The sequence below is a fragment of the Mustela lutreola genome, chromosome 1 (genome assembly GCF_030435805.1).
Source record: "Mustela lutreola isolate mMusLut2 chromosome 1, mMusLut2.pri, whole genome shotgun sequence".
In the NCBI taxonomy this organism is placed as follows: domain Eukaryota; kingdom Metazoa; phylum Chordata; class Mammalia; order Carnivora; family Mustelidae; genus Mustela; species Mustela lutreola.
The window spans coordinates 66,739,410-66,759,221 of NC_081290.1; the positions used below are offsets into that span (position 1 = coordinate 66,739,410).

General features: G+C 50.1%; 1 protein-coding gene across 2 annotated transcripts in view; it reads right to left on the minus strand.

Moving 5' to 3' along the window:
- The window catches only part of HTT (huntingtin), a 138,107-nt gene that overhangs the window by 32,624 nt on the left and 85,671 nt on the right, over positions 1-19,812 (minus strand). For both annotated transcript variants that reach the window (XM_059166400.1, XM_059166391.1), the window contains 5 exons: positions 18,012-18,128; positions 14,366-14,488; positions 13,770-14,005; positions 12,520-12,662; positions 3,638-3,845 (listed from right to left, as the gene is read on the minus strand). In XM_059166400.1, the coding sequence (XP_059022383.1) occupies positions 3,638-3,845; positions 12,520-12,662; positions 13,770-14,005; positions 14,366-14,488; positions 18,012-18,128 (827 nt within the window). The remainder of the gene's footprint in view (positions 1-3,637; positions 3,846-12,519; positions 12,663-13,769; positions 14,006-14,365; positions 14,489-18,011; positions 18,129-19,812) is intronic.

Here is a 19,812-nt window from a genome sequence, read left to right on the forward strand (position 1 = left end):
TGGAGACCTCAGGACAGATGCAGCCAGACATTGACGGGGAATGAACGCCCCAAATCCAGGAGGCCACGCCACACCCCCAGTGCCATGGCACATGCAAGACCATAACAGGCCACCAGAAGGCCAGGCAGACTGGAAACAAATCAGTGAAGACAGAGCCCCCCAAACAAGAAGTGGCCAGAGCATGGCCTCTCCACTCGCCTGAGAGCCTGCCTCCAAGCTGGGGAGGTCACTGTCGTGTGGGACCACATCTATCTACTGAGTCTCCAGATATAGAAAAACGGAGGCCAGCCCTGTAGGGAGGGCCTGGTCAGTGTCCTGAGACAGAAAAGACAAAAAAGAGGAACACGGGTGGGAAAGGAAGAAGAGGAGTCTGACCTGGGGATGATACTCATGTGGTCACAGAGCACCATCCAAAGCCCACGGAAAGCATCCTGGGGCCGATGTGTGAGCCAGGCCAGCTCTCAGGATGGGAGGTCAGGACAATACCAGCCGCATTTCTACAAGCCAGCAGCACACCACGGCACCATTTAAACAGCATTCAAAAATATGAAGTGCATTAAATACGAGAAATGCTTGTACATGACACACTACGAGATGCTGTTGTGGCAAATTTGAGAGTGAAATACCCAAAGAGAGACCATGCTGGAAGACTGAGCGTCTGGATGCTGGACGCCAGTGCTCCCGCCGTCCCACACCAGCCACGAGCTCCGGTGAGAGGCCAGCGGGCTCTTGTGGACACTGCCAAGCCTACTCTAAAACGTGTCATGGAAACGCAAAGAACCTACAGGAACCAAAACTGTTTTGGAAGTCAAGAGAGCGGGGGGACCTGGCAGGGTAGCCAAGGTGACAACACTGTGTCGGCAGGGGAGGCGCCAGTTGAGGGGTGTGAGTGGAGCCCACAGGCAGGTCCGTGCGTCTAAACTGCACTGCGCACTGAGAAAGTGCCCAGAGAACTCACGAGAGAAAGTGCAGTCTTTTCGCAAAAAAACAGTGAAAGAACCACCCTTTGGGGAGTAGGGTGGGGAGAGGACTCTTTACCCTCATGCTTTGTCACCCACAAAAATTAATTCAGAATGATAAAAGGCAAAGCTACACAATTTCCGGAAGAAATCATGGAGGAAAATCGTGACCCTGGGGTAGGTAAACATTTCTTGGATTGAACAGAAAAAGAAAAACTGATGCACTTGTTTCAATAAAAACTTAAAAATTCTGCTCTTGAAAAGAAACCATTAAAAAAAATAAAATGGCAAACCACAAATTGAGAGAAAACATTTACTTAGATCCAGAATATATAAAGAACTTACAACTCAACAACAAGGTAGCAAACAGTCTAATTTCAAACAACTGGCGAATATCTGAATACATGCTTTACGACAAGATCCACAGATGGTCAATAAGCACACGAAAACGTGACCACCTTTACTCGCAAGCAGTGAAATGCAAAGAGGGACCCCGAGAAGCCTCCGCAGCCGCTCCGAGGGCACACAGGAAAAGCTCCCAGGCACCACGTTTCGTTGAGGGCCTCACGCCCCATCTCCCACGTGTCCTCCCCTCCAGAGCAAACCTCCTCCTGGGGACTATCCAGAACTGAGTGCTCCAAAATGTGCCCACTTCTGTGATCCCTCTTCCTCAACTTTTACGTGGAAAACTTTGAAGCCAAGAGAAAAGCTGAAAGATGAATTCGATGATGTCACACCCTCTCCACCTAGATTCAACCACTATGTTGCCACCTTCACACACACATGCACACCCCACACATGTGCATTCACACATACGATTCCACACGCATGCTCCACATACACATACACACATGCTCCACACACACCCACACTCTAAACATATGTGCACACCTCACACATACGCACTCACACATACGCACTCTACACACACGCATGCACTCTGCACATACACAAGCACATGCCACACGTGCTCTCACACATATGCACACTTTCTGGCCTGCACCACCTGAGAGTATTCACGTGGGTGAAGACACTTCACCCCAAAGTACTTCAGCAGGGGTCCCTGAGAACTCATCACCACAAAACAAAAGGTCTCCTAGAACTCACATTCAAATTCCCTCCATTATCCCAATAGTGTTCTTTCTGGATGTTTTACCCCCCAGATCTGTGGAAGGCCCTTCCTAATCAGACTGGGGTCCACCCTCCCACTTCCTCTTGACCCCACTCTAGGTCCCTCTGCCCTCACCACCCATCAGCCAACAAAAGAAGGACAAGGAGGAGGAGGGAGAGAAGGGAGAAGTAGAGGGGAGGTGGGAGGGGGAAGGAAACTCACCTACCCACGGTGGTGACAGACAATTTCTCACCTTCTGTCCACCTGCACATACCTGCTAGCATCAGTGGCTAACTCAAGCCCCAGCCCACCAAGTCCTCCCCACACAACTCAACTTCAGATGCCCAGGGGAGTTTCCTGGGAAGACTGTGAGAACACAAAAGCCCAGGATCCTAATTTCTAAGGTACCCAGCTGCCAGGTCCAGCAGTGAGCTGGGTTGCAGTCCTGGTCCCTGGAACAAGCCCCCAGTGGCTCTGAGGCACAGTCCCTAAGGACTCAGGACCTGCCCTGGATTCCTGGGTTCCATGGACCAGAGCATTGGCAGTACCCGGGACCCTAGCAGAAAGGCAGAGTCCCAGGTCCAACTAGTGATCTGCTAAACCAGAACCCGATTTTAATAAGCTCGCTGGGGGATTTATATGTACAGCAAAGAAGCACTGAAGCAGACACTTGTTTCTGTTCCTGACTTTCACGGCACATCATGTTCTCGAAGCATTTCCAATGTTCTCACTAGTCTGTCTCCCCCAGCTAAACTGTAAGCACGCAGAGAGCAGAAAACCCATATTATTTTTCTTTGCACATACCACAGCATATAGCACAGACATTGAAAGATGCCTACTAATACTGGGTTTTCCACCTAAAAGCAATGGAGTGGCCCAACTAGGCCCCCAGGCCTCACACAGCTCAGTCTTTTCACAATGAGCAGAAAGGAGCTGACCCCCACCCTGCTGCCCTTGCCTTCTCTCCTCACTGTGGGCTCTCGAGGCTTCCAGAAACTTGGCACTGAGGACTCAGCTCAGCGGATGGGCATCAAAGGTTCTATTCCCACATGTGTGTTAAGGTTTGAGCAGGACAGTGCCCAGAAATAAAGGCTGAAGCCTGAAAACTTTCTGCAAAAAGGGGTCACCCCCAATCAGATACTTCACAAGTCTTTGTGAATGATGAAAAATAGTGTATTTCCAAGCAGTTTTGAAATGTTGCTCAGTAATTACTTCATTATCTAAGAATAACCAGAACCACATTTAACTTATAATGAAGTTAAGACGTTGCAACATGTCTGGCTCTGGAAGCAATTTAAGGACGAGAGCCTAGCAGGAGGGACACTGCATGACAAGAACAACCCTCAAGAGAAGCCGTGTCAAAGAGACTGTCACAGAAACTGTATTTGGAAAGCTGCGGCACACTGAGTGCCTTCAGCCCGACCACATCTCCCCTGCTGTGCAGCGCCCACGGGAGGAAGGCAGAGCCGAGGCAAAGTCCGCACGAAGCCTCGAAGAATCCGGGCCAGAGCTTGGGCTGCCCCAGTGCGAGGGCGGGCTGGTATTTCAGGCCACAGGCCGGACGTACCTGGGGGTCTGCTGCACCTCTGCCCACCAGCGGTAGTCGGTGTGGCTGACCAGCAGCAGGATCTGGCACCAGAGCAGCACCAGGGCCGGGTGCGTGGGCACCATGGCGCGCACCCGCGCGTTCAGCCTCTCCAGGCCGTAGAAACTGCTGTCGGTGCTATCTACCGTGAAGAGTCTGGAGGCAGCGGCTGTGATTCTTCGGAACATTCCTACAAACAAACCAGAAGGAGAACTAAGAGGGAAACATCCTTGCTGCTCATTGTGGCCACAGGAAGATCTTCCAGAAAAAGATACACCCTCAGCTCTTTCCTATACTCGCACATTCAAAGCATTTGGCGCTTAGAAAATCAGGCTTTCGAAGCAAAAGCCAGATAGGCTGCTTAGCTAATGGAGCAGCCAAGGACACTAACATTCTCACTCTCCCGGGTACTCTCCCTACTGCTGTCAGCAAACTGTCCAGGAGCTCCACGCCAAGAGCCGTGCCTGCGTGTGACAGGAGACCCAGCTCCATGGAGAGCAGGCGGCCCACACTCGGCCCCCAGGACAGCAAGGCCTCCATAGGGCCGGTTCTCTCTGGCAGGAGCCTCTCTACACCCTCCTCCTGCCATAAAAAACATTTCCTTGGCTTCCAAAGAAGTACGGGGGGCACAGCATGTGCCAGAGAAAGAAGGCAGGCAGTGCGGCCTGCCAGGCCCCAGCTCACGGTCCATGGGCCACTGTCTGAGAGCGGAGGGCCATGCGCTCTGTGCGCCCAGTGTAGTGCGGCCCGGGGCAGGGCAAGCCCACAGTCAGCCAGCCACATTCATCTTGGGCACGTAGGGGCACACCCAACAGCATTCTGCCCACAGCCTGTCTGTGTCATCCTCCTAGGGGCCTAGACAAATCCCTTCCAGGAATTCACCATTTCCTTCTGTCCCTTCCTTTGGATCAATACAAAGTCAGCTCAACACGCCTCTCCCATCACCGGCTGCGGCATCATGATAGCTGGCCCTCACTGTGAGGACCCCGAGACAGATAATGCTGCACAGCACATCAGGGAAGACAGGGCATGGATGAGAGCAGACCGAGGGCTCCTCGCCCTCTGCATCTTCACCCTCCTGGCACCACAGCTGGGAAGTCAGAATCTTATTTCTAGTTTAGGTTTCAACACATCCCAAATGTAAAGGGGTCCTAACAGAGGCAAAGATAGACGACAGACCTATTCCCTACTACTTTGTGACTGGTTATGCTTCTGACCTGAGGCGGAGAAAGAGAGCTAACAAAAGCAGGACAGTCACGGCCCACAACACCAGGCTGGCCTCCTGGGATAACCAGGGAGCAGAACACACATATTCAGAACAGTAGTTCCAATGAGAAGATGTCCACTGCTTGCCTGGTCTCTGGCCCCATTTCCAGGGTCTTCTCTGGGTGCTGTGTGGACAGCATCACCTACCTCTGGCCCACCCAGCCTGGGCCCAGTCCTTCTCTGTGCCCCTCATTACTGTGTGGGCTCCTTGTAGGACCAATGGACCCAAGGGAAGAGGCAGGTGCTGCTGTGGAGAAATGGGGAGCCAGGCCACAAAGCAGAGGGAATGACAGAGTGCTGCTGTGGGGTATTACTCAACAGGATGGAAAACCATGGTCAGAGCTGTGGCTCTACCATTTACTTGGCCCTAGCAGTACATTATCTGGGGTCTCAGCTTTCTCACCTGCAAAGTGGAATTAAGAGCAGTAGCTGCGCACAAGGCTGCAATAGGATCCAAGAATAAAACCGGAGTGAAGGGCTCAGTAGGGTGCTGGGCAAAGCAAAGACCAGCCAGCAGGGCTGCTGCTGGGGGGCTGCGAGGAACGGTTGCATGGCCTCTGGAGGGGCCACGAGAGCAGCGAGAAGTCAGGTGGTTCGCTGGGGCAGGGAGACCACAGTGACGCTGTTTTGTTTTGTTTTTAAAAATTTTATTTATTTATTAGAGAGAGATCACAAGTAGGCAGAGCAGCAGCCAGAGGGAGAGGGAGAAGCAGACTCCCCGTGAGCAGGGAGCCTGATGCAGGGCTCGGTCCCAGGACCCTGGGATCATGACCTGAGCAAAAGGCAGCCACCCAACTGACTGAGCCACCCAGGTGTCCCCAACAGCAACGCTGGGGTTTGAACATCCATGATAGTGTGGAGCACGTTGGCCAGAAGAAGCCAGAGTTGGGAGGCCATGCCAGGTGACAAGTTCAATTTTTATCATGAGTGTGAGGGGCTGGCAAGACACCAAGTCATAGGCTAGAAGGAGAATGGACATGAGAGCCCAAGGCAGCCAGGTCAGTGCGGTGACCTAGGTAGACTCTGCAGCCAGTGACGAGTTGTCTCTGCAGCAACAACTGGGCCAGGCTACCAAGGGGACAATCCTATTGAGCGAGAGGAGGGGGACAAGGAGAGGGGCAGAGGCAGAGACAGTGGGAGAGAGAAAACAGAGATCAGCATGGAAACCAGGACAGAGAATACTCGGGAGATGAAGAAAAGACTTCTCTTCAATAAACGGTGTTAGGAAAACTGGATATTCACGGACAAAAGAATAAAACTGGACCCCTTCCTTCACTAACAGCAACTACCTCGCCATCAGTGAAACTTAAATGTGGAACCTGAAAGCACAGAGCGCCTGGAAGAAAGCAGAGGGCAAGACTTCTGACCTGGGTACTGGTAATAATTTGTCTGGGTGTGTCACCTAAACCACCAGCAGCAGAAGGAAAGATGAACAGGGGGACTGCCTCCAAGTGAAAGCTTCTGCACAGCAGAGGAAATGACCAATGAAATGAAAAGACAATCCACGGAACCGAATACCCATAAATTATACACCTGACAAGAGGCTAGTATCCAAAATATCTAAAGAACTCATACAACTCAATAGCAAAAAAAAAAAAACCCTAAAGAATCCAATTATAAGTGAGCAAAAGACCTACACAGACGTTTTTCCAAAGAAGACACACAGATGGCCCAGAGGCACACGGAAAGATGATGGGCATCTCATCAGGGAAGTGGGAATCCAAACCGTAGCGAGATACCACCCACCACCTGCTAGAAAAGCTAGGATCATAAAGGCAAGTGCTGGCAAGGACAGCCAGGAAGGGGAACCCTTTTGCACTACTGGTCGGCACACAAACTGGGGCAGCCGTGGTGGAAAACACTGTGGAGCTTCTGTAGAAAGTTAAAAAACAGAACCTCCACGTGATCCAGTAATCCCGCTACTAAGCATTTACCTGACGGAAACAAAATCGCATCCCTGTGTATAATAGCAAGACACGGAGACAATGTAAGTGTCCAACAGCATATGAATGGATAAAGATGGGGGTACATACACAATGGAATATTATTTAGCCATAAAAAGGAAGGAAATCCTGCCACTTCTGACAACCTGGACAGACCCCGAGGGCATTATGTTACAGGAAATAAGTCAGACAAAAAAGGCAAATACTGTGTGATCTCACGTATATGGGGAATCTCAAAACACCCAACTCTGATGCAGAGAACAGAATGGCGGCTGCCAGAGCCCGGGGCAAGGGGTGGGGGAACGGAGAGAAGGAGGTCAAGATCACAATTTCCAGGTGTAAGTTCTGAGCTGTCAGGTACAACATAATGACCGTGATTAACTCTGCTCCATGATGTTCTTGAACATTGCTGAAAGAGCGGATCTTCAAAGTTCTCATCTAAGGAAAAAGAAGATGTCTACCTATGTGCAGGATGGATGGTACCTGAGGTTACTGTGGAGATCATTCCACAACAAGCTCACACATCACCTCACTCTGTTGTGCTCCTTCAGCAACACAGTGTTCTGTGCTCAGTTCTACATCAGGAAAGCCGGGGTTGGGCAGACAGAAGGCAGGGACACACGTAACTAGGAGGCTGGAAAAAAAAGACGATCAAGCCAAGCAGCGAGAGTCTCAGTCCCCCATGCTCAGGCCTGGTGCCCTCAAGGTGAGGACGCAGGACAGAGCACATGGGGCCTCACACGCCACTCCTGGTCAAAGGGCTATTGGGGGGGTGGGAATCCAGAGGGAAAGCCCAGCTTGAGAAACAACAGGAATAAACTCCAGAGACACTGACTTTGGAAAGCCATGTAGTAAACGTGGGCAAGAGAACAAAGGAAGCCGCAGAGCAAGGACGGTAAGACAGGACGGGTTGTTCCCCATTAGAGACAGGCTGATCTGCATGGCAGCAGGCCAGATGGAAAGCCCAATCAATGTGCATGCTGCTCCCCAGCGCAATGGGGACTGTTGAGCACACTCAGGGAAGACTCAAGACGCAAACTGGCAGGAGGTGATCAGGGCAAGAGCAGACACGGGGGGAATGGGAGGAAGGGCCACAGGGCTGTGCCTCTTGGTGTCAAGATATGCCAACCCCCAGGTGAGGGAGGGGTGGGCAACACCTGTGGAAATGCTCTGTCCCCCCAGCAGAGCACGGGGATGGTGGGGATGCCCACGGAGCAGCGAAGGCTCTAGAAAGCCCCCTAGCTTTCTAGGGGGTGCCCTTGGCGATGGCTGATGGCACAGCTGATCCCGCTATGATGCCTGCCTCTGCTGTCTGTCCCCTGGAAACTCCTGGCTGTCATCCTTATGGCTCTGCCCCGGAGGTCTGTCCCCTCCGCCCACAGGGCTGTCGTGGGGAAGCAGTCACCCACTGGGGTGAACGAGCCCCTGGGTGGGGGCTGCCGAGAGCTGCACCACAGAAACACAAGCAAAAGGGATGTGGGTCACTTTCAGCCCAAGGCAACGAAGCCTCTTCTCTCTTCCCTCCCCTCCTCAACCAGCGAGCCCAGGGTGCTTTGCCCCGGGCAGCTGAGACCCAGAAAGGAGAGAGGCCTGGGCTCGAATCCTCACATGGAGAAGAGGCAGTAGAGACCAGGAACAGCCTCCTGCACGGGCACAGATACAAAAGCAGCCCTCTGTTGTGGTAAGCCACCAAAATGCTGCTGTCCCCTTGTTAAAATTGCTCCTTGACCTGAATTAACAGGTGGGGAGCGTGGGTACTGGTCCTGGACGGGAGGAGGCATGGGGCAAGGTCTTACCTCCCAGTGTTCTGAGCAGTGACCACGGGCTAAGATAGGAAGAAGGCAGGGCCCACGGCCCAGATGATGTCTGATGTGACTGGGAGGCAAGGGAAGCCAGGAGAGTCGGGACCTGGGAGAAGGGACAGGGCCTGGGGCCAAATGACAATGACAAAGCACAGATGAGCACCTGAGCCAGGAAGGTTCTCAGAGACCATGAGCACGGGAAGCAGGGCTGCAAGTGGCAGCCCCACGTCACTCAGGAAGTGCTCTGCACACGCAAGCCACTGACTGCACCACGAGCAACTGAGCAGCGGTGTGGTGTAAGAGAACAAACAAAGGCAATCTTGGTTTTATCACGGGACCTTCTGGAGCCTGAACCCTCTCTTCAGGGGAAAGGGGGGCTATTTCACAGAGCTGTCCTAAGGACTAAGGGGGGGGTACCATCGCGAACACTGTGATTCCCGGCAGGGTGGCCATCCTTGTCTTTGCCCAAGTCTGAACCAAAGCCAAACTTATTGCTGCAGGAAGAACTGTTCTCGAAGATCACAATTTTCAGTGGAGGGCTGGAATTCACTGCCTTTTTTTTAGGCAAAGCATAAATAAAAATCACCAACTTTGTATGTTCTATGCACCTCTTTAACATAGAAGTACAAGATGATTTACTTAAACTCTTACCTCAAAATCAAAAACAGTAATTCTGCCCCTTAGTATCATTAGAGGAAATGTGGTCAAAATAAACGACATGGAGACAGACACTCAGAAACACAGACACCTTCTCTGCAAACACTGAACCACACGACAGCAGGAACAGACACTGCACAAAGCCCATGTGGCCAGTACCAAGGCCTGAGCTCTGCCCCCATACCCTGTCCTCTCTGATACAGCGACCACTGGTCACATGGGGCCATTCAAATTTAAGTCAATTAAAATAAATAAAATTAAAAAGTAGCTCCTTAATCCGCCCTAGCCACGTTCCAAGTACCCAAAACCACACATGGCTGGAGGCAACTGAACTATGGCAGACACAGAATGTCCTCCGAGGCAGGCAGCCCTCGTGGGTGGTGCTGCCGTGGACCACACACGCTTCCCCTGATATCTGAGCTGAGGAACAGGAAGAGGCAAGGGGGTGAGTCCGCGTGCGCCTGGAACAGCATGGAACTCCACGGGATGCGCAGGAGGTCACCCCTGTCCAAAGAGGGAAGCAAGCAGCCCTTAGAGATGAACGGTGTCCTTCTGCTATCAGATCCAGACCAGTCAGCGGCCAAGTATCAGAATGACCGACATACTACAAATGACCTATTATTCATGTTGTAGCTTAAGTCTTTCCTCAACTTTAAACTTATTACAGTGCGTCAGTGAAACATAAATCAAAAGTTCTTCAAAACAAATATTCTTCCAATATTAGTAATGAAGAGGGCTTGAAGCTCTTGAGTCCACTTGATAATTAAATTCTGGCCATGCCCCTGTCCAAGAGCAATAGCAATTAAATGAGCAGCCACGAAGACGCCTCCTTCTCCATGCCTCCCACCCCTGCCCGCCTCCCTAGTCGCCCTCTGACCCTCACCCCTCTGACCCCCGCCTGTGCGCTCTCAGCAGCCATCTGGCAGAGCATGGCATCTCGCCTTTGGGCCTTAGCTTAACATCACCTCCCAAGGACCCTGTCCTCCCTCCCCACCCCCATTCTGCCTATCGCTGTGCTACTTGCTTCCTTCACAGGAAACTTCCAGACTTAAAAATCCCTGCCTGTGTATCACCTTCCCCACTGGCCTGCGAGCCCCACAAAGGCCTGCAAGCCCCACGAAGACAAGAGCACACCAGCCCTCCTGAGCACCATGGCCCTGGTGCGCGACCTGCAGCAGGCTCCTCCCCGCGGGACCTACTTGGTGAGTGTGTGTGTGTGTTTTCATTTGTACTCAAATAATATGGACACAGCTTAAAAGTCCAATAATAGAGAGGGGCTTCTGATTTTACAAATGCCCTGCCCCATCCCTTTTCAGGCAACTGCTGTCCTGCTTCTAGTTCTGTCACCTCTGAAGTTCAATCTGACATACTTTTATCAGCTGTAGCAGCCCATCTATTATTCTATCTGCTCCTCTTGCCCTCATGAGGAAGTGGCCCTCGCTCCCTCTCAGCAGTGCTGCCCGATATCTCACTGGGCCCGCATAGGCCACAGCGCCCAGAACTCACAGGACTCACGCTGGGGCTCAGACCACAGGTGCCTGGGAGGGTCATCCTTCCTGTCATGGGGAAGGAGCCCACCAGAGAACAGAGCCAACACAGATCAGAGCTGAAACATGGAAATACTCGACAGGGCAACAGAATGAAAGTGCCTGAGGTCGTCATACCTAACAAGAACAGTGACCTCTGCACTTCCGGGAACTCTAAGCAGTCGTTCCTTTTCTTGTTCTAGCATAGGACAGGGTCCTGCTGAGTGACAGTTCCAAACTCTACCCTATTAGAGATGAGATGTACCTCACTCATGCCACCTATCCATTTAAGTTCCATTTTTGTCCTATTTAGTTACCTCTATAGCCTCTATTTCCTGTTGTGTCAACTTTAGATAGGATTGTATAATGCCCACAATGCAAGATGAGATTAGTGACCCTTCCGACCCTCCACCTTCTTCTCTATCTTCCACTCCCAAATTAAGTTGGTTAGTTTCCCTTTTATTTTTCTTGGAAATAAAAACATTTTCGGGGCGCCTGGGTGGCTCAGTGGGTTAAGCCGCTGCCTTCGGCTCAGGTCATGATCTCAGGGTCCTGGGATCGAGTCCCGCATCGGGCTCTCTGCTCAGCGGGGAGCCTGCTTCCTCCTCTCTCTCTCTCTGCCTGCCTCTCTGCCTACTCGTGATCTGTCTGTCAAATAAATAAATAAAATCTTTAAAAAAAAAAAAAAAAAAAAACATTTTCATTCTGTTCTGAAACAAAAATTAAATAAGTCTTCAATGTTTTATTCACACATTGACTTAAACTCAATTGTAAAATCAAACAGCATTTATAATTATGTGAATATAGTTTTCCCACAAAGTCAAGAAACATGAGCAACATTTCCTATATGTCCTTGGTCACAACCCCTGAGCCACTTAAAGCAGTTTCTTAAAGTTAAGGCTTTCAATCAGATTAATTGTTGAAAATCACACCATGCTTTGGTTTGCTTTGTATTTGGACCATGACTTCCTTGCTGTTTGTTTTTCCTGGAGATCAGAACTGCCTCTCACTTTTCCTGCTGAAAGAAGAGCGAAATGTAGCGAGAAGTCTTCCAGCTTCTCACCCATTTAATCTAATCCAACGCATTCTTCTCAAGAACACTCATTCCTCTTTAGAAAGCACTGACTATCCTAATATGGACTTAGTGCTTCCTATGCATGCTGCAAGGCTGCCTTCTTGTGACTCCTCTCTTGGGTTCACTGTCCTCTTTAATTCACAATCACATGTGAAAGTACAAAAATTATCTTGGACTTCCAAATGTTGAAGACAGGAGGAAGCCCTCAGGTTTACTTTTTCTCACCAACAAAACATTTTCAATTTTTTAAAAAATTGTATGACTTTTTAAGATTTTTATTTATTTAAGAGGGAGGGAGAGGGAGAGAGAGAGAGAGAGAGACAGAGAGAGAGCATGAGCAGGGGTGGGGGAGCAGGCTCCCCACTGAGCAGGGAGGCTGACGTGGGGCTCCACCCCAGGACCCTGGGATCATGACCCAAGCCGAAAGCAGACGATTAACCGACTGAGCCACCCAGGTGCCCCAACAAAACCTTCTCAAATGCATATTACGCATCACAGAGCTTACACCGGGCAGCAAAGTCCCTACCTCTGAGAGCATACAGTACAGGACATGGAACAAACAGAGGCTCTGTGAAGACCAGTCTAAAGCACCTACCAGACTTGAAGATGTGAATCAGACACATTAGCAGTGTGCCTAGCTCTTGACAATAGAAAGTATGCTGCTGTTCACTCATTTCCACTTTGAGCTGCTTTGTAACAATATCCTCCAAAAGAATGCCAACTAGTTGTAGTAGAAACCTTCAAAGAAAGGGAAAAGTCTGACATCAATTAGGTGACTGTTTTAGGGCACTTACATGAGGTCTACTGTAAAAATACGTACGTATGGTAGACAGAGCTGGAGCAAAAACTTAAGTAAACAAAGTGCAACATTTAATACCATCTCTTTGTATTAAGTCCCTTTCCCTCTCTGTATTACCTGCCTCACTTATGAGATGGCAGTAAACATATCACCCGCAGGGCTGTTAGTTTAAAGCCCTGCAAACCATGAAGCATCACAGAAGTCCAAGACAACAATCCATGTAGGAATTTAGTGCATGATCCATTTTAGCCCCCTGCTTAGCTGTGGCAGAGGGAGCCACAGGCTACCTGGCTGAATCTACAAACAAAAGGGTGTCGGGCAGGTTTACTGGATTTCTCTTCACAAATGCACAGGCACCCCCACCAATGACCAATAAACGGAAGGCTGAATGGATTTTACGTGGGCCTGCCTGGAAGGAGCATGGCCGCATAAACCAATACTCATGGGACATCCCACCAGCTGTACCTCACTGAATGCCCTGGATCCGGGGAAGGTGGACACACACTTGTCTAGGCAATAAGCATTTACTGGGCGTAACTTTTGATCTACCCTCAAGGAGCTTTCAAATAATTTGTGAGGGTAAACACAAATTGCTACCACAACTACACCAAGGGGAACACAAGTGGAAGCAGTCACCCTTGCAGGAGGAAAGAGTTTATTACTGATTGTTTAGAATGGCCCGCACACATGAGAAAAATAATGAGACTTTTAGCTGGTTTTCAGAAATTTTTAAATTCTTTGCAGGCAACACAACACGCATCCTTACTGCTGGCACCTAGGTTAGGCTGGCCTCAGCCTGCACTGCCATGGTGAGCCACTATGTTGTCCTTAACAAGGATACGGGACGGGATGTGACTGAACTCTAAGAGACATGAACCCAGTGCCACAGATGACACAGGTCAGGAATAGAAAGCATACCCATGCAGACTACTTTACCCCCACTTACAGCACTGAAGCAAGACCAGGAGCTACTGCAGACTTATTGTTCACAAAATGTGACTTCCTAAAGGCCATGGGATGGGTAAAGGCTTGGATATACAGCATACCTTGAAAATGTTTCCTCCGGCAAACTCTTGATTTGCCTTCCTTCACTGTGTTCTTCCGGTGTTGAAGTACTGTCCCCATCTCTTAACCTATTAATTACTGGACAGCAGATTAAATATGGGGAGAAGGAGAGCTCCTGAATACGAGAGAGAACAATATCTTCAGTTGACTGGGAAATCAGAACCCTCAAAATGGCTAGGATTCCTGAGATCCACAGTTGAACAGTGCTTACAGATGCCTAAAAGACAGAAAGTGACAGTTAAAATAAAAAGAGAATTAAAACCAAAACAAAACAAAACATAAAACTTACCATAAAGCTAGTATCACGATAAAAACAAATAAGAGAATAACATTTTTCCTGAGTGCCAGTCTCATGGATGAAAATTACCTCTATTTTACCATTCTATCAATAAAGCCAATAAATTATCATCAGTTTCAAAATGTGGTCCCAGATAAGCAGCATCAATACCATCTGGGAACCTGTTTATAATGCAAATTCCCAGGGCCCACCCTGCCGGCCAAGTTCCCAGCTAACTCTGATGAATGCTGCACTGCATAGTCACACATCAAAGGGGCCACCATGAGGCAAGACACTCACCATTGTATCTGGAGTGACAAACATACTCCGTAATAGCATGTCCACAGGACGGAGGGAGGAAGGGGCCAGAATCTCAAATAAAGTATTTAGCACTCCAAGGGCTTCATGAGAATCAATGTGCATCTGTTGCAATTAAACATCAAAAAGCCAAAAAAATGTTAACATTTCCTTGTCTAGTTAGGCACCTCTAGGCCAGATGACCTTGACCATCCAAGCCTTACCACCCCTGCCTTTAAAAAGTGTCCTTAGTAGGGAACCAGGCACACAGTTTTTAGAACACTGTAGCAGCTACATTTTTCCCATAAGGGAAATCTTTTCATTTAAATTTTTATTATATAAACAATGTATATTTTCTGTAAAAGATTGAAACATTTAACAGTATGGAAAAGCCAGCTGGAATCCCAGAACTTGATATGAGCACCACCCACACTCCCCGACCGTCTCTCACGCCTCTCTACACACACACAGAATTTACCAATAGGAAATCACACATACTCTTTTCCTTTCTTCGCTTTATCTGCACCCCATTCCTACTCAGCTGATTAGACCAAAAGTTAATGAACAGGTGTACAGATGACTTTTGAGCAACATGGGGGTCAGAGGCACCCACCCCCACAGAGCTGAACATTCCTGTGTAACACTGGCTTCCCCAAATGAACTACTACTAGCTTACTGAGGACCAGAAACTAACCGGTAACAGAAACAGCTAATTGACACATACTTTGCATACAGATTACATATAGCATTCTTACAATACAGTAAGTAAGAGAACAAAGTGTGATTAAGAAAATCATAAGGAAGAGGAAATAGATGACAGACTGTGGGTCTGTACAGTTCGAACCCATGCTGTTCAAGGATCAACCGTATTTCTCTTTATCTTTCTCCATATTCCTATAATCCTACATCCACACATGTAGAGAGGTTTTTGTTTAAGTTATTTTGAAACATCTTGTTATGAACGTCTGCTTTCTTCCTTAAAAATGGAATGGAGAACTCCCAAGACAACAGAATTTGAAATCTAACATTTTTAATGGATGCAAACTATTCTGAGCTTAGTGTCTCCCTCAGTGTGTTGAAGTACTGCCTTCCTGCTGGGCTCCGCTATTCCTGCAGAGCACGTCCCTAGCCAGGGAGCCCGTCTGACCTGTCTGCAGAGATGCGCTGTTCTCAGGGGCCCACCTCCATGGTCAGGAGAGCCACCGGAGAGCTTCCACAATGCCGGCATCCGCCCCGGCCTGCACCTGCCCCACCAGCTCTGCCTCTTCGGGGTCTTCAGCAGGCATACACCGGACCCACAGCCAGGGCCAGGCCCAGCCCTATGAGGACAGTAACCTCTGCCTTTGTCCTCAGTGTACGCACAGGCCCTGCCTGACCTCTTTCCACCTCTGGCTGCCACATCACTTCTATTCCTTCTCAGAGCCTATTTCTTGCCTAGGCCTCTCTCATCACTCCTGAGCCAGGCTTCCACACCCACCCAAACCACTCCCCGGTGTCCACCAGTCTGCCAAATGCATAGTTGGCTCCTAGCTCATATGCTTAGCCGGTGAGCAGCTGAGAGCTGACCCCTCCATAAGATGCCTTCCTTTCTTAGCTTCGACACTGCCACTCACCTGCTCTGCCTTCCCTGCCTCCTCCATGGGCTCCGCCTCTAAGCTCAGAGCTCACCTTTTCTCCTTCCCAGCTACACAGGGTCCCACAGTTACCTCTTCCCATCCCAGTGTTCACCTTCTACTCAGCTCCATCTTGACAACTGCAGACTGGTGCATCCAAACACCGACCTCAGCCTCCCCAGAGTGCCTCCCAGGTTGCCGGCCACACACACCCAGACCAGGATCTCTCCTCCTCATCCCCCGACCTCGGCAGATGGGAGGCCCATCATCCATGAGCGCCCCTCCTCCCATCCCCGTGAAGTCAGGCCAAACTTCCCAGCTCTGCTCCACACCACCTGTGGCAGGCAGCTACTGCTGGGGCCCACAACCTCCATGCCACAGGCCGGAGCTCCTGCTCAGCCCTTAGTCCCATCCTGCGGCGATCCTCAGCCCCCAAATCACACCACGCCACTGCTTTGTACCAAACCCCTGACAGGCTCCTCCAAGTCCTCCACACCAGCCAGAGAGGCCATCCACGGCCTCCAGACCCTGGCCATCCTCCCTGCTCCACGAGCACAGCCTCTCAACATTCTCTGATCACAGCGGGCATGCTCCCATACCTTAGGGCCTGCACTGCTGCCTTCTCTGCCTAGAAAGCTCTTACCCAGGTCAAGCTTACAAAAACTGAGCAACACAGCCTTGCCTGGACACTGCCACCTGTTGTCTCTCCTTGGCCCACCCCACACTGTGCCTGCTGTCTGGGGTCTCACACACATCACCGAGTTACTTCTGTGGTGGATCTCCTCCACCTCCATCCAGTGAAACTGTGACTCCCTGAAGCCAGGCTTTTCGCCAGCTCTGTTCATTCCGTATTGACTGCTCGTACTGAAAGGGCCCCCACCACTTGTGCGTGCAGCGTGCACTGGCGCAAGCCACCCAGCAGGCCCCGCGTGGTGGTTCACATGGCTTCACGGGGATGGGGGTCACCTGCACAGTCACCATGCCTTCCAGCCCCACCTTCCTTAGATTGTGTACAAGACAAATGAGAGACTGGAATAAAGTTTCTGGAATAGTGTTCTAAAAATACAGATCCACAGGCATGGAACCCAAGACCATGTTGAAACACCACATTCACTAATTTATCAAAACTGCCCTCTGTCAGTGTCACTGGAAGTCAAGACTCCCTCCCTGTAATGTGGCTGCTGGATGACAAGTCCATCAGGATCCAGCATGGGGCTGAAGCTATGAAGACAGTAATGACTACTGCATCCTGTCTACACATTTGCACCAGCTGCCAACAGTCACAGACACTGCCTGTCCCCCAGAGTAACTGCTTCCTCCACTGGGACAATTGGGATGAGCCAATAGTACCGTCTGGCCGCATCCAAAGCACTTGAGGCCCAGATGCCTGCTGACCACTGGTGAGGTTCCTGGCAGGGCAGCAGTGGCACCCCCTGCCGCCCTGGGACATCCCCAACACTGCATTTACGAAGGTGCTGCTGTACCTGCACAGGTCACCCCCTATCCTTGGACACCCAGTGGCAGACATGGTTCAGAAGCTGTGTCGAGTGGGCTCCACGCCCCACGGCATGGCCATCACCTCGCTCCACTGCAGTTATGGAAACAACTAATCACATCGCTCGATTAGAGAAGTTCTGCTTAAATTATGGATCACGGCTGATCAGAGACAACAAACACCTCAAGATCAAGTACCAATGCCTGCTTGAGCAGAATGAGGGAGGGAGGGCAGCCAGACGGGAAAGGACACGGCTCTGGACTGAGACAGGCTGGCTCCGCCTTGGCCCCAGCAATCTCCAGTCATGGAGCTCTGGGCAGGCGGGGGCTCCTCTCTTGCGAAGCAGGAGACACAGCAAGCCAAGAAGGTCACTGAGAATGAATGAAATCCTTGCCCTGTTGAGTGGCACTGAGGATGACCAGAAACTGAGTTTATTACGACTCAGTGAAATGTCAGTCCCAAGTGCCATCTCCTACAGGAATCTTTGCCACTTAGGAAGGTGCCCCAGGGACCCCATAGAATGAAGCAGATGGGGACAAACCTGCTGCTTGGCTAACATCGGGAGGATGACGTCGGCGATCTGCCGGGACAGTCGCTTCCATTTGTCTTCGTTCTCCTTGTGGCACTGCTGCAAAACCAGGATGAACATTTCCAGCACCTGCAGGGGGAGTTGGGGGGGCATGGTCAGAGTGCTCACAGATCACATGTGCCTGCCTGCTGCACTGACCCCAGCTCAGCAGGAGGGCTCCACGAGGCAAACACGATCCCTGGTGAGGGCAAGATGTACCCAATGCCAGCCTGGCCCACAGGACATGGGACACATGGGAAACCAGAAGAAAACGCAAGGGGCACACTCCAACTGCCCACTCCTTAGGAACATGAGCTATCATTATATTTCTATGCTTCTATGGGGTTTACAAGATTTCACAACCAAACAAAAGGCACAAAAAGAAAATCAAATTTATACTAACCTTTGGAAAAATGCAAACACAGCCCTGACTAGCCCACAGATGCCTCCTGACTTTTGTCTACATTAATTTCCACTCTGCTCTTCGCAAAGTTAACCTCCTACTGAGCCGCACTTACTCTCAGAAAAGTTACCCAGGGTCGAGCACGAATTTATGAGTGATCAGTTCTGAGCAGAGACGGCTAAATCTGTTTTGGTAAATAAGTTTGATCGGCACACTGGCTGGGACAGCTTTTGTCCCGAGCAGCCAACCTGGGTTATTGCAACCAATGCCCAAGAACTGGCAAAACTGAAAATACTTATCAGCTGCTTGTTGATGAAAATGCCCAGTGGCCTGGCCTGTTCACCAGGAGTACTACAGAGAGAGTCAAGCCAATCCAAGCCTACCCTGTAAGAAGCCTGCACCCCTACAGCCATGCCTCAGCTCAGTGGGCTTGGCAGCATTCTCCCACAAGAGGGGGGATCTGCACTCCATTCTGACTCTCCTCGGCAAAGCCTAGCCGACCCTCTCTGTCCTCTCAAGAAGCAGATGAAGAGCTCCCCGAGTGCACTCCCCAGGCCTCCTTTCAACCCAGTGTGCTTTGTACTTTTCATTGTAATTATGGGATTTAATTAAACAGTAAGCATTTAATTAAACATTACACAGATTAACCAAAATGAGAATGCACAAAGAAAAGTGTTTCCACGAGAAAAGCTTATGACTTTAATATTCAAAGACAAACAGCTACCAAGAATTATGCAACAACAAGGGCCAGGCAAGCATGCATACTAAGAGCGGCATCACTGCGAGCTACATCTCTGCACTGAGGCCCCCTGATCCGCCCAAAACTGCTCCACCTTAAGGAAAACAAAACCACACTCCGCACAAAGGAGAACAGCCTTGCCCTGCTTCAACACATGGATGGATGTACCAGCTAAAGTCTTCAGATTATTTCAGATGTGAGGGTTTTTTTTTTTTAATTTTATCTATTTGAAAGAGACAGAGCACAAGATGGGAGAGGGGCCGAGGGAGAGGAACAAACTCCCCGCTGAGCAGGAAGCCCGATGAGGGACTTAATCCCAGGACCCCAGGATCACAGTCTGAGCCAAAATCAGATGCTTCACTGACTGAGCCACCCAGGCACCCCTTAGATGTGGGATTTTTCAAATCATCTTTTAGAATTCTATCATTCTGATCAATGTCAATTAACAGATTTTGGAGAAGAGGATCTCCAATTTCTTAACGTCCTTGAATGACATAGTGACTATCAGCCCGGTGGCAGTCAACGTCCCCAGGTAGCCATACAGCTTTAATTCAAACCCCACAAGCTTAGCCCTCCCTGGCAGCTCCCCAAACTGAGAGCCCCGGGCAGCATGAAGGATCACCTGCGAATTA